Consider the following 16526-nt stretch of genomic DNA (forward strand, 5'->3'; position numbering starts at 1 on the left):
TGCCCTCACACATATTTCATACAAACATTACTAGGATGTCATCGTCAACAAATCACAAGTGGTTGCTACGAGAAAGAGATGACGATTATCGTAGTCTTAGGGTAAGTGATCCAGTGGAGTACTTTGCTGGTGTACGCCGAGAATGGGCATTTCAACGTGAAGAATCTGAAAGTCTTACACATGATTTGATTGCGATGAGTGTAAGGGTTCCGCTTCGTCGTTCCTTATCTCTATATCCTCGCCCTGAGGAAAATATTCATTAGTCTAAATTTAGGCGAAAAGTGGTTAAATCTGTGACTTGTATTCGGAGGGAAAATAACCGATGTTGTTGTATTAGAGTCGTTATTATATGTTTGAACTAGCACAAGATTCAGTTCGTGCTTCTGGTAGAGAGCTTACAGAAGCGGAACAACAAAGACTATTACAAAATGAGGATTACATTTCCGATGATTACATGTCTGATGAACAAATTTGACTTAAATGTTTTCCTTCTTTTTTATGTTGTATTACTACTTTCAACAGTTTCATGAATGGCCTTCCCATTTCATAGTTTCATTTTCAATTTATTGATGTACTATTTCACACACTTGCAGTACCATTTTCAGACAGTACAAATTACTATGTTTTCTATTTTTTTAAAAATAATTTTATTTTTAATGCTCACAACACAGTAAATGTACGTCTACATCAAACAAATAACATTTTTATAAATTTTGTAGAATTACACCTCTAAAATTCTTGATTATGAGGCCTTGTCAAGAAAAAATATATTCCCCCGTGATACCATTTTCCAAGCAATTAAAACCATACAAAAAAATTAAAATTAAAATAAAAAATACATACTACAAATAAGTTTACATCACTACTCAACAAAAAAAATATTAAACCAAAATAATTTTTTGGGAATTAAATATGAGCGTTCAAAAACATGCCCTCACATATTCTTTACACTCGAATCGCAAGACACATTTTCTAAAGGTACAAAAGTCATATATATACAACTTTTTGATTAAAATAAAAAATACGTACTAAAAATTGGTTTATATCACTACCCAACAATAAAAAAATTAGACCAAAATAATTTTCCTTTAATTCAATATAATAGTCCAAAAAATATCCTTCGCCATGATTAATTACCTTACAAAATACTAGACACAAGACAAACACGGGGAGGGAAAGAAAAAAAATAAAAAACAATTGAAATTATCCCAGAATGCCACTACTTCCGAGTGTCAGTGGCAGAAACCCAGAAATAGTGGCGTTATGTGCTACAATGCTAATAAAGGGACGGAGCCTCATTTCAGCTGTGTACAATGATATACACAACCTTTTGCATTCCCCCGTCTTAACAATGAAAAAAAGTATAATCTAGCACTTTCCACGAGTTCTGAACTTATCAATATTAGAAGTTTTTTTCACTTCGCAAGATTATAATTGATGAAAATAATTTTTTGAATAAATTTGTCACGGTAAATGCGGTAATAAAATAACCGTACATAAAATAATAGAAAAATATGGTATTATATTAAATTTATTATAGAATTAGGCAGATAACGGCAAGCATATTGCGGTTATAATGTTTATGTCCATTGCTCGGTTAATACTCCAGGTTCGATCTTTGTTAACCGGCCCTTAGATACATTAAAAATTAGAATAAAAAACATCGTTGCGGGATTGAAATATGGTCATCAATAAAAAGTACAGAGAAATTGGGCAATATAAAATGTTTTGTATATATACATGTTTTTTCAGTTGTGTTACTGAATAATTTAAGTAATAAGTTTCATTATCTGAGTTTAAAAAAATTAATAAGTTTAATTTCTTAAGGGACTAATCAAACCAATTTGTTAGAAACTGAATGGGTTGTTCTTACATAAGAAAATAGAAATAGAACATGAAAATATAGTGTTAAAAAATTGAATAGATTTTATGAATGATAGTTGTTTTTGTATACAACTTTTTTATAGAAATAGGTATATACCATGGTGAACTTGTTTCTAAATATTTTTGTCATAATAAAGCAGCATACTTTGTTGGTGTTGACCTTTATAACCTTGCTTATTTTTTGTTATTTGTAACTTTCCGGATATTTATTTTATGTTAATATCTGAAGTGGGTCTTTTATTTTATGTTAATATCTTAAGTTCATCGGGACATTTCTCAGTTTCTAACCAAAATTTTATATTTTCATATTTTTAACATTTTCTATGTTTTCTTATTCGCATGGATCACTGGTGATTTTTTATTTTTTTATTTTTTCTTAGATAGCTAATGATAAATTAAAAAAGTTTACTTATATCACTTGTTTTATATTGAAGTAGTTTTAATTTTTTTTTTGAATGTATAAATTTGTAAAAAAAAATATTGAAATATAAGAATAATGGTGTTTGAATGAGATTAATTTGTTTAAAATTTGAACATAATATATCTTTATTACATGGCACCAGTAATTAAAGGTTAAACAATTATTAAAATAAAATAAAATTAATTATTTTTTGCAGTGAAATTAATTGGGAGAATTAATTGTTAATGTATAAGGTTATGTCCTAAAGTATTTAATAGTTTAATTTTAAATTATTAATTGATATATGTACCAAACTATTAAATCTTAAATTTTAGAAACAGTATCCGGCAAAAACAATTGAATTTTTTTTACAAATAGTCTATTCTTCCGCGAACAGTTAAGTTATGCATATCTGAGAGCATCTCCAACAGCTTCTTAATTTATTTTCTAAATTTAATATAAAATATTGAACCTTAGTAACTTAAGACATCAATAGCTATTTTCAATTCCAACAATATTCCCTATATCCATTCCTTATACAATATTTAATCATTAAAAAATAACATTATTACATAAAGTAAAGAAAGAGAAAGTGTTTTTTTCAAATATATATTATAAAATAAAAGGTTAGAAGAGGAGAGAGGTTAGGTAAAGATAAGGAATAAGAAGAAAATTTTAGTGGATCTTATGGAATAGTTTTTTTGTTCATGTTACTTATATTTAACTTTAAGACTCCAAATAACTAAGCTGTTGGAATTACCTACAAATAATATCCTTTTGTGTAACTTAATTTTATTATTTTCTAATATCCGTGATTAATTGTTTAAATTGCATAAAAAAATTGTCCACAAATTCATATTTTACCAGCTACAGACCTAGTTCGCATAAAAATTTACTCAAAACAATAAAATAACAATCTATATAAGTGTACAAGTTGAAGTTTTTTGTTCTTTTTCATTGTGCTTTAAAAAGCTGACAAGTCGAACAACTCCCTTAAATATGCTCTTAAGTCCAAATATAACGAAGATGACATAAAATTGCACTTCAAGTCTTAGTGGTTCCTTATATCACTGAGACACTCCTCTCATACCTCATCTTTAAGGAATCACAAGTCATCCCTCATATCATATTTATCAATAAAAAATTGATTTTTCTCTCTTTTTTTAGTTCTTTTCTCTCTCTTCCTTTCATATCTCATTCAAATTTATTATTATTATAATAATAAGGATTAAAGATAAGGAACATTGTTGGAGTTGAAATTCAAAATTATGTCTTAAATCACTAAAAGTTAATATTTTATAATATTTATAAGTAAACCTGGCAATTCGTTCGTGTCGTATACTTTCATGTCGTGTATTTTCGTGTTTCGTAGACTTGAAGGCTAAACACAAATCCGACATGTTTAGCATTCATGTACATTCGTGTTCGTGTACTTTTGTTTCGTGTCGTGTATGTTGTGTTAATTGAATATTAATATATATTAAATTTAATATTAATATAAATTAAAATATAAGATTTTTAGGTAAAAAATTATGAAATATATGAAAATATATATTTAAATCTCATATATATACAATATAATGAAATCAAATAATATTTTTAAAATAAATATGCATACATTAATTATAATTCTACATATATTCATAAAAAATCTTAAAATTTAATTATAATATTTATTTATGTCGTATACTTCGTGTCGTGTCGTGTACTTGAAGGTTAAACACAAAACCGACACTAAATCTCGACCGTGTACTTTCATGTCGTGTACTAAAAATGTAAACACAAACACTAAATTTTCATATCGTTTCATGTCGTGTAAGTCGTGTCGTGTCCAAAATTGTCGGGTCTATTTATAAGGAATCTATTAAGAGCCTATTGGACTTGCTCTTACAAAGCTGACAACATTTTCCTTTAAAAATCCTATCCTGCCTTCCCGAGCAGATGCCCATCGTAAGCACAACTTCAAAATTTGTATTCTCATCCGAGGAGTGTCAGGTGCTCCCAATAATTTCTTCACAATTTTTAACAAATGACGTGATTAATATGTGACTGATTTTGATTCGTGTGCGCATATAAATACATGCGGTTCATGGGTGCATATAAATACACGCGGATCCCATTTTATTATTAGATATATTCCCAACTATTCATATAACATATCAAATTTGAGAAAATTTTTGAGGAAAAATTTTGGGATATCTGGCATTTTACTTCTCATACTGCACCTTCAGATGACTATCCATGATTAAGGACTTGAAAAGAGGTTGTCTTTCCAATGCCCGTAAAGAAATAGTTAATTAGAATGACTATGCAAGTAATTTTCACTTTAGATCCAACTACTACTATTTCACTGAAACACTGTTTAGTATTAAGTTTTGAATAAATCAATTTGTAATTCATTTTCTTTTAATCTCTTCTATATATATAATAACAGAATAAGAGATTAAAAAGTCTTATTTATATAATATATGTGTTTTATGAGAATCGAACTCAAGTTATTTCATTCAACTATACAACCTCTTACAATTACACTATATTGTCACATGTGTTTTTTATCATACACATAATATGTAAGTGTACAAAATTAATATTTTATTTAACTTTAAAGATACTTACTTGAATTATGCAAAAAAAGATAGTTAGTTGAATATTTGTACAGTTAATTTTAAAAAATTGAATTCCAGATATAAAATTAGGCATGGTACATAAATGTATTATTATCTTATTTATTAATAATTTTTTAGTTTGAAAATATATCTCATATATTTTTTATTATAAAAGGTAATTAAAATGTAAATATATAATTTTTAAAAAAATATTGAAAATAGAATTACTTATATATAAATAATCTATATTGGTATTACATATTTAAATAAGTTCGAATTATAATGAGTCAATGCATTTTAGAACTTGGCTCATTGTTCAAAAAATACTCAAAATTTGACTACATGACCCGGCCGGAAAACATCGTCACATTCTGCGTTTAGTAAATTTAAATTACAAACTCGGCGAGAATATCTTACCAATAATGTGAAATCTCTTAATATCTTATGTTAATATAAATTAATGTGTTTAAGGTCTTTATAGGATCAAGTCAATTGATTATTTATATTAAAATTACTAACTTCACTAGTAACGCATTATTATTTTTGGGATTTGTCCCAATTTTAAGAATATTTGAAATTTGAAATGAGATCTCACTAGATTTGTTAAAACTATGATAATATATTAAATCGAATATTTTTCATTTTTCACTTTAAAAAAACTAACTTTTTAAAAAGAATTCATTTAGATCAGAAATATTCGTTGATCAAGATAATATTGTACAAATTTTTTGAATTACTTTAATATTTTGAATTATTCAAATAAAAGTTATATCTATACTATATTGTAGCATTTGATTCAATGCATTTTATATTATTTAAGGAAAAAACATATATTGTTCAATAATTTGAAAGAATTAACCAGTTCAACTGATATTTATAAAACTTTATCGAACTAAAAATTTTTAATTTTAGAAGAACAATATAAAATGTTATCAAATTATTATATGAAAAAATATTAGAGTCGTAATGAAAGAAACTTAAAAACGGTTTAAATAACGATATAAATACAATTTTTCTTTCGAATTCTTGAAAAAAAATCATGAATATCAATAATAAGTTTTAAAAATATATAATTCATTTTTATGTTACAACCATGATTAATATTCGGTTGCATAAAAAATAGATATGGATTTTTTGTCAGTGATAATGTGAATACCATATATAAATTATAGCAATTTATTTATTACATAATTTTAATTTTTGAATAATTATAACTACATGTTATTTAAGTAATCAATTATCTCATTAGATGTTAATAATGATTATACATGTACATAAATCAGATATTTAGCATATAAATAATTGAAACCATCATAATTTACTAAGAGACGTAACATACAATAATTTACATGCTAACACACACATACATATAACTTAATCTTATTTTGTTAATAGTGGTGTAAATAAAAAACTAACATTTCTCCATACATACATATGTTGAATTTCAAAAACTAATATTTTTCATTAAAATCAACTTTAATATTAACAATAATGTAAATTTTACATTATTGTATATTATGATTGCAAGTTATTCTGACTTCACTTCAGTTATGCATTTTTTATCTTTTTAAATTGAGTGAGTTAATTGTAAGTTAGTAGTGAACTCAGTAATAATATAGAGCAGTACATATAGTTTATTTAAATAAAATTCAAGATTTTTTTATCGTAGGTAACTCGCAGCCGCTACCCTTCGGGTGCGCACTGGGTAAATCCTACGGGCTCACGCAATAGCCTGCAAACCACGTGAACCAAGGAAAACCGTATTTATGCGACAGGCTCTTACTCGGGAGGCATAATCATAAATTTTCCTTCCCGTGAGATTCGAATTGGTCAACTCTGTATTCAACATATATGCTAATTTGTAGCTTTTTATTTGTAAACATACTAACGGCATTCTACATATTAAGTTTAATCATTTCGTTTTAAACGTACACTTACTACACTGTTTATATTCATTCATTAAATATAAAATAACGAGTAAGAAAAATATAATATAATAATAGTTGAGGAGATATTCACTCCTAAAAGTGAGGAAACATTCGAATCTCCTAATGTTATAGAGGGGGACATAGAGCTTGTTGCAGAGAAATTTTATCTCCATTTCTTGAAAATTTGACTCAAGAGCCTATATAAGGATATTGTTGGAGATGTTCTATAAACATTATAATCACATGATGTATAAAAAAACTCCAGAAAATTACATGTGACTCGCACGGGTTATTATACTAGTTCACACTTAATTTGCAACCTTTTCATCCAGTATTGTATTTAATTAGGAAAGGAGTAAATCAGGAAAGTAGAATGTATTTAATGTCATATGGGAAAGGAGTAAATCAGGAAAGTAGAATATAAAAGGTATTTTTTATATAGCAGGCAGAAAGGTTACAATTTATGTTTGAATATAAAAATGTGGAATGTACAATTTCAGTTTGAATATAAAAATGTGGAGTGTAAACAAGTACTAAACTGTGTTTGAGTGAAACTAATAGAGGATGCAAACTGATTAGTAATGATCAAACTAAATACATAAAAGTAAGAAGTTTACCGGTAAACATCTCTGTAACTCTGAACAATACTCCTATCTGGAGAACTGTATGCAAGTTGGCATATCACGAAGTTCTATTTCTATAGAATAATATGTTAAAAAGATTTTTAAAAAAAATGTAAAATAAACACGTAATCATGTAATATATATACATAAATAAATGCTGAGGAAAATAGTTAAAGTTATTTAAAATCCACTACAAAACTGCAACATTCTTATACCATGTCAAGGAACCAGCTACTCTTAAAACCTCAAGGTGTTTGAGAATGACCATTTTCAGGATCTTATATTATTCTAATAGATAGCACTAATAGGTTACTAAATATATATCTATATAAAACTAAAATGGACCTGGTTGATAATTTTGTTCTCAAGATCCAAACTCATCCCAGACAACAAAGTTGTGCGGTACTGAGGGATGGTTTATGCCCAAATGAGAAATTTGAACAGGTACGAAATTGGGGAATGGTTTATACAAAACTAAATAACACTTCTATAAGCTACTGTTTTCTTTATAGCTAGAAATTAAACAACATGGTCATCTAAATCAAATTTCAATGCCCAGCCTATTCCAAGCTAACGCTTTTGTTGTCCAATAGAAATAAAAAAATAATAAGAATATATATTAAGAAACTATTGAATTAAAAAGAGAGCTAAGGAACAGGACAAACAATATAAGGTATTACATGCAATAAAGATTTTTCTCAACTTATTTCATTTTTTCACTTTTTCATTAATTTTTGTTTTAAAATAAATGTTTGTACATGTTTTTTTAATTTAAACTCACAAATTAAGAGAATTGTATTTAAAAATTATTTATTTAGGTCATTTAAGTAAAAAAAATTCTGACTTATAATTAAAATTATTCAAACACTTATATCTTATAAGTATTTCTCTACTTATTTTCTATAAGTCAATTATTTATTTTAAATCATAAGTTACTTATTTTAAGATTTCCCAAACAGTCACTAACTTCTTTACCCTTGACCTTCATATTTTCCTCGGATGATCCTGGACTGCCTTTGAATAAACATAATTCACATAGACTGAATGATAAGTACATAAAATGTAATGATCCCCATGTTTAACACGCACTAACATGAGATTATATTGTGTAGTAATTATACTTCAGGATTAAGTTAATGGATCATCAACCAAACTGAATGAAACTTTATACAACTTAAAACATAAAAGGAACAATTTGTCATGAAAACAAACCTAATAATGGGAACCACTACACTATAGAATCTTAAGTAAAACAAAAAAAGGAATAAATTATCATGAAAACCGACCTGATAATGAGCGAGAAAGTCCATATATCTACTGATATGATCAGTGTGCGTCATCTTGTGGAGTTTACTCACATCATACCCTTCTTCTATAGCCTTCTCCACTAACTGATTTTATATCCCTACATCTAAATGTGGTTTACTGCACAATATCTGTAAACAACAGGTTTTCAATTATAATCACCAACAACAGTAATACAGGCAAGAAAGGAGGAACCCAAAACATGACCTTAAGCTTAGCCTTGTCACTTTCACTGTCAGCCTTATAATCAGTGGCGGATGCATATGGTCTGCTTAGGGGGCTTGAGCACACCCTTGAGTCTATAACATCTTCATTTTCTATATTAAAATTTGAGTGTTTTTCATATAAGCCCACTCTAACATATTCGACACTAACCCACTAATGTGTTTGAGCCGAGGCCACACAGACACACTTGTAATTTAAACTGAAAATTAAACGCCACTTCTAGTCTGTAGGCGCTAAAGTCTAGTTCTCAAATTTTTAAGATCTAAGTGAAGTACAAATGATAATATAATTTTTTGTTCTTTCCGTTCAAGTGAAGCCCCCTCTCCCGAAATTCCTGGGTGACGTATAATCACTTTCTTCAATAACCCCTCTTTTCCCATCACTCCATGTCTCATTCAACACATTCACAGTCCCATCTTAGTAACACACACAAAAAATAATGTTATCGAAAACTCTCTTAAAGACTTGAATTAATAAAAGGGAGTTTACATGAAGATGTGTGTGAAGATGTACTTGCCATCAACAAACTCACAGGTTTATTAACAAAGAAAATGTCCAAAAAGTCTCATAAATCTTTAATCAAACACTTAAACCGCAAGAATATAGAAAAATGAGATTCAATAAGAATTACTCTATCAAAATCATCACCATCTTTCATAAACATCGATCCAACGACAATTACGTACATGTTCTAAAATTCTAAAGAGAACTTCAATCAAATCTTTCGCAAGCAATTCCTCATAAATTTCAGAAGCTTGATTTTCTACCATCTTTCATAAACACGATTCAACGACAATTACGTACATAAGTTCTAAAATTCTAAAGAGGACGTTAATCAAACACCTTATCTGCATTATGCACCTAGATGTTAGTGAGACTGAGAACTATGAAATTTTTTGCAAGCAATTCCTCATAAATTTCAGAAGCTTGAAGCTTGAATTTCTGCTTGAGAAGCTTGATTTTCCGTCACAAATGTTACGAATCTGACAAAAGCACCATTTATAAATTGTTAGTTCAAATCTTATAAATTTTTAGTTCAAATCATAAATATCTTATACGATAAAATGAACAAAATAGATTAGGAAGAGTAGGATTTTGAGGTTAAATCAAGATGCGTGGGAAGAGTAACCTGACCTCGAAAACTGAGCTTCACACTCGACCGTAAGATGGAAAAGCAGGTGGAAGTCATCTACAAGCAACAGCAGGTTGAAGTCATCTTCAAGCGACACGTATTAAACAGCAAAATCAACGACGGAGAAGGGAGCAAAGAGATGTGTGCATATGAGGGGCAAACAATCAAGCGTGCACAAACCGTATCTGAAGGGTTGAACAGCAGGAGCAAAGAGGAGGAAATATAAGTAAATTCAGTTAGTAAAAGGAGGACATAAAAGTAAATTCACTGTAAAAAAGCCTTCAGGCTTTATAAGTTAAATAGATACTTGAGCCTATAATACAAATAAGAAAGTTAAGATGAATTTTCAACCTGGCAGCCAATTAAGCCCTATAAAGTCATAGCATCATTTGAAGCACACAATAGCCATGATCAGTACTACAAAGTAGATCAGGTTATCAACATTAAAAGTTACAACTCTGCGTAAATCAATTCCAAGAGGAATCAAAGTTTCTGGACACCAACTACCTTTCTGAGCTTCAAGTAATGACTTAAATGCCTCTATCTTTACGCTAAATTGCTTTGAAATACGTTTCCAAGAACGCAAAAATTATAGAATCGTAATAACCAGAAAAGATTATAGACCTACTTAAACCATTCCACATGTTAACATTGGCCTTGATATTTCAAGGATTCATACAAATAGTCCTCCTGAATATATATACCTGTGAAAATAGATGAAAGACCAAGCTTGAGCTCAAGATAATGTTGTTGTAATTATGTACACATTAAATAATCTTAGCTTTTTATCTACCTAAACAAATTGATTGGAAAATTTACAAGACAATGATAAATGTCAATGACAATTGATGTCTTCACAAGAAATTCGTCAAATATGAGGCGGCAATTCGTCCAGATAGTCAACATAGTCCTAGTGAACTCGAATCGAGGACACTATATTTAATTTTGAAAAGGTAATCAGCAATACAATATATAATATTTCAAAAACGGTAAGAAAAATAAAAAAATTACATGATTTGATATTATATCAAGCATTAAGAGCAACAAACTGCAGATTATCGAGCCAAGCAACACTCTGAAGTAAAAAATATAGTAAATAAAGCATAGCTCCACTTACCAGTTACCTCCAACTCTTCCCCGAATTTGATAAATTTGTATGGCACATAGCCAGCTAAAAGGAAGAGCATAAGCAAACTAATAAAGAGGATATGTCAAACAAACGATAAAACATACTAAATAATCAAATGAACAAAATAAGGCCGCCATAAGATTATCCATAGAAATAGGAAGATTGGCCCTTGATATCGCCAAAGCTATAGTTCTCTACTAAAATTTAAAGCTTTCCTGCAAGGAAAGAATGTCTGGAATTCCCTGAAGGTAGTAAAGCAAATTTTTGTGCTGTAACTAGATTGAAACCTATTTTCCAAACGTTTCATATTATTTCCTCCTATGGACTATCTGTGAGCTAAGAGAATATCAAACATAATCAGGATCTCTAAACATAGATTGCAAAATATTGAATCAGTAAACTATTTAATTTGAGACCTAACATATCACACAGCGTCAAAAGAACCTCAGAAGCATTACATAAATATTGAACTGAAAGTGCAACTATAAGCAAAGTTGCAACCATTGAAATGACAACTACAATTAAGGAGGTGAACATAATAACACCTGGAGCAACATATTTGGCAAGAAATTAAGCATCTGGCTGAGAATTAACAATGCCGATGAAGAAGTTAGATAGTTAAGAACATCTAGGCGGCGGTAAATAACAGAAGCCGAATCAACTGTATCTCAAACAAAAAGTAGATAAGAAAATATATAATATAAAGTTCAAATTGCACGACCTACTTCACCATGGTAGTAACAAATAGCGGTGATGCCCGTGTCTGTGTGTGTATCCATATATATAAAGAGTAGACAAGAAAATATATAATATAAAGTTCAAATTGCACGACCTACTTCACCATGATAGTAACAAATAGCAGTGATGCCCATGTCTGTGTGTGTATATATATATGTATATATATACATACGTATAAATATATATATATTTAGGTGGGGGCAGGGGGAGAGATTTGTACATATATAAAAGATAAGATTAATATTTTGCACTACTTTCCAATATTAAATTTGCATAGAATTAAACCAACGTCAAAAAGGCATTTTTGGAACAAGCTGGAAGTGATCATATGGTTAATTATGTTACAGTGTGTAATTTGTTAACTTAACATAGAATTAAAAAATGAAAAAATGGCATGTGAAGTAATTAGTGAGGGAACAAAGGAGCTGGTTAAGTTAGCGGCTATATAATCATAATAATTTAAGCTAGCGTGCGAACAAAGCATATGCAGTAACTCAATATCTATATGCTTCTCTCAGTTAATGCAATATACATCTTCATCCTTAGTTCTTTTATCTTGAACCTAGTTCACAATGACGAGGGTTTCAAGTAGTAAAGGCAACCTAACTCAAAGGAGACAAAAGTTCCTGTTGAGAGAAAATAAAAGTAAAAGAGGAAGCTGAACATTTCCTTCTAAAGTTTATACACCCTGACATCAAGCTTTATTTTTAAGGGAATTATCCATGTGAAATATTTTGAGTAGTAAAAAGCATGTTCTTGTGCATTAAAAATCCTCAGCATAAAGAAGAAAGATAGAGGAATTGGCAATCTCCCGGGACATTAATTCAGGTGTCTTAGTTACTAATTACAAAATATATATATAGTTTCACCAGAGCAAATTCAGAGTTTAAGTTCATATTGCTACCCGCATTCAGCCTCCAATTATATACTACTGCAAAAAGGTTCTTATATTGGAAGATAAAAAACCAAAAGCACGATAACCACCTAAAACCATTCAAATTATAATTAAAAATACATCTGGTCTTGATCAATTTAGAGAACCAAATTACACAATCTTTTCTAGTTTCATACACAGAAGAAATCGAGCTTGTTTTCTCATTAACGAGCTTGTTTGATCATGATCTAATTAATATGCCCACTTAAGTACAACAGAAATATGAACATATGTATGTCATTTTTCATGAGGTACATATTATGGAACTGAAAAGAATCAGCTATAAAGATAGAATATTATGGTAGGGTATTTAATCAGTAGAGATAAAACTTTAATACATATAAACTAAAGACAGTTATTTCGAAAGAATGCAACAGACGTGTCCTATTGGTTTTTTAAAAAACAAAAAATAAAGCACTTCATTCGGCAGTCCTTCATTCATACAATTTGCATCCATAAGATGAATCATCTTCTCATATCCATTAGAGAATACATCGTCTTAACCATATACATCCTCTGGAAATTATAAGCCCGAGATAACTTTATCCTCATAATCTCTACGTATACTTGATAGTGTAAGAAAAGGAACTTATGCCGGAAGTTATTGCTAGCTTGGATAAACTGTAAAGTCACCCTTCTAAGTCTGTCTCACAGAAAACCGCCCTTGATGTATTTTTACTTGTCTCGTAAGTGTATGAGGCTTGATTACACACGTAAGTTGTATTAGCTTCCAAAAATTATTATTTGTTTTTTTTGGAAAAGGGAAATTTAAATAAAACAAAAAATATAGCATCAATGTCTACCACGTGTATACCTGATTATGGATCATTTTATTCTAAGTTTCTTTTTATTTAATTCACTTAGTGAACTGTGTAACTAGTTAAATTTTACACACATTTTATCCTTAATATAATTGAATTTATTCCTAGCTTCTAAATTAGAAATATGTAAGAATGATTTTCTTGCATTTAAATCTATACTAAAAGTATGTGATGCAAATAATGTGTATACTGGCTCAACATTGATCTCTGATTGTCAAACTGGCATCTACCACCACATTTATGAAGAAAGATTGTTAAAGAAACAGACAATCAGAAGAAGTAAACACTACAGCGCATAAGCTAGTCTGGTACAAATAGGAAATCAACCAAACAAAATTTAAAATTAAAAAAAAAAACAAGGTACTTTTGCATTGATCTTGAAAGTGATTAATTGCATAAGTAGTACATTACCAAATCAGTGGGACTAAAGATGTAGCACCTTGACCAACTAACTACAACCACAACAGGGCTTCAATGTACTGCCAAACTTCAATGTACTGCCAAACTCTAAACGTTCCAAAACGCCAAATATCAACTTTTTCCACACCGAAATCTACAGCAAAGTCCCATATCGCTTTAAAGCTTGTATCCACGAGATTGTAACGTATAACCTTACCAGGTATTTCCAATACCAAGAAGGAATCCTCCTGGAAAATTTCTCTTCTAATAAGTGAAAGCGCAGCAAATACATAACTATTTCCATCAACATAACAAGTCTTGTGTTTAGTCATCTCTGGGAAAACTTTAGAAATTGGAGCAAGATCGATTGAATACTTGATAAACCAGTGTGAGTAATCAGTCTTCATCTCATACACGGTGACTGAAGTTGCAGTAAGACAGCCCCCAATAAAATGCAAATGGCCTTCAGACTCCCCAAAATACGAACTTTTTGAAGTCAACTTGCCATTTATAGGAGGCCCTGGAAATGTTGAGAGGGTACCGGCATCCAAATTAAAGTAGAGACCATAAGACATAAAATTTAAATCACCTAACCAATGAAGACAACTGCGCCAATAAACTCCATAGCTCAAGTACATATGTTTGGGCAGAAAAAAAGAGTGGAGAGACAGGGTCCAAGTCCCGGTTTGAGAGGAGTAAACATGAAAGTCACCAGTATAATCTGATAGAGAAGTGGTAATAAAAGCAATAACTTTGTAGTGAGGGGAGTTTTTGGGATCAAAAGCTAAGCTTCTATAAAGAACCCTATTGGCAACAGGAGGAGGATATTTAGGAAGAACAGCTAATTGATTGGAAGAAGGGTTATACACATAAGTGGTGATATGATGCGGAAGAGCTAAGAGGCAAGTAGAGCACAATAAAAGGCCATTGCAGGAAGCGAGAATACGAATACGTTGAGGATCAAAAGGGTCATTAGCAAAATCAAGAGTTCTGAAAGGGGAAGGGTTGTGCGGATAATCGAGAGGAAGGAAATAAACATGATTAGGACAAGGTTGACAAAACAAGGCAATAGGTGCACGGAGAGGGAGCAAACTACAGCGGAGACCAACAAACTGAGGAGCAGTGATTAGATAAAGCCATCTTTTAGAAACACACTTGAAACACTTGAGTTTTCGATAAGAAATACGCAATAGAATCAGTGATAATAGATCATCATCGTTTACAACAATTTCTTCTGATGATTTAGATGTGCATCTGCTAAGCAACCACTTATCATCCATGGAACTTGTCCTCTTCTTTTTTTTTGAACTTAAACTCACTACTGACATAAATAAATTAATATTAATAATTTACAATCAAAACCATTTTAAACTCATAATCAAAGTAGTATTAGCTTGCATACCGGATACGATTCATCTTCGGATGCTTCTCATCTTCTGCATCATATATATATATATATATTTTATAATCGGCAGTATAAATTTGGGTTTGGGCTCGAGTGTGAATCAAAGAAAAAATGACATAAATAACTGATTTTTTATTAAATAATATCAAAATAGCCGAGATCATAAAGTTGGCCAATAATGATCGATCCAACCTGTCATTGCCAGATGCGTATATGCTAATATTTAATACATTACTACTACTTGCGTATCTAATAACAAATGCTATTTTGTGTATGACGATTCTGTGGATTCTGTGGTGTGTTTCTGTTTGTCAGCTGATACTTGCAAAGAGGTAAGAGTACAGGTGCTAAAAGAAGTGATGTTGGACCCACAACTCACATGGGTGGTTCCTTAGGTTTGTTATAACTAATAGTAATACGCATTAAGTAAATGCATATTTAAGTTTATATACTATGGTGCCAAATGCGTATCTTTTGTTATATATTTTGTAATACCTCACTTGAGATTGCGTAATGCAGGTTACTACACTCCGAAATGCGTATAGCGCAATACTCCGTTTTGATATGCGTAATCTGTCGGCTAAAATTGGCCAACTATTCAGGATCGTTTATTTTGGTAATTTTTGTTTAAAAATCGGCTATATTTGTCCATTACCCTGTAATCAAACTTGATCAGTCCGGGGGCCATGCCCGGTTAATTATGAAAGTATTAGTTTAGTTAAAATTTATTTTAAGTATATATATTAAAGAAAAGTTATTTATAAATATTTTTATAATATTGTAAAAATAATTTATTGTATATGTTATATAAAGGTCATATAAAAAATTTATTTTACAAATGCTACTTAAAATTTTATAATATTGTGAATAGTAAAAAAATTAAAAATGAGTGAGTAATTAGAACGAGAGAGAATGAAAAATGGGGAGGAGAGAATTAGCGGAGATTAATTAGTAAGAAATTAAGGATGAGAATTAATGAAGAGAGAGAAGTAAAGAA

General features: G+C 29.9%; 1 protein-coding gene across 9 annotated transcripts; it reads right to left on the minus strand.

The window, feature by feature from the left end:
* Positions 1-9574: 9574 nt before the first annotated feature.
* LOC141686757 (F-box protein At5g07610-like) lies at positions 9575-15606 on the minus strand. Of its 9 annotated transcripts, none has more exons than XM_074491811.1 (4): positions 10897-15594; positions 10732-10807; positions 10106-10520; positions 9575-9954 (listed from the first exon to the last, which is right to left on the minus strand). In XM_074491811.1, exon 1 carries the CDS (start codon positions 15450-15452, stop codon positions 14178-14180), a length of 1275 nt encoding a protein of 424 aa, XP_074347912.1. In that variant the 5' UTR covers positions 15453-15594; the 3' UTR covers positions 9575-9954; positions 10106-10520; positions 10732-10807; positions 10897-14177. The 9 variants fall into 9 exon arrangements, with proteins under 9 accessions (XP_074347912.1, XP_074347913.1, XP_074347915.1 ...); XM_074491812.1 differs by having other exon boundaries at positions 10106-10288; positions 10455-10520; positions 10732-15594; XM_074491814.1 differs by having other exon boundaries at positions 10106-15445; positions 15527-15606.
* Between the last annotated feature and the right edge of the window lie 920 nt (positions 15607-16526).

The sequence above is a fragment of the Apium graveolens genome, chromosome 9 (assembly GCF_009905375.1).
Source record: "Apium graveolens cultivar Ventura chromosome 9, ASM990537v1, whole genome shotgun sequence".
NCBI classification, from domain to species: Eukaryota; Viridiplantae; Streptophyta; class Magnoliopsida; order Apiales; family Apiaceae; genus Apium; species Apium graveolens.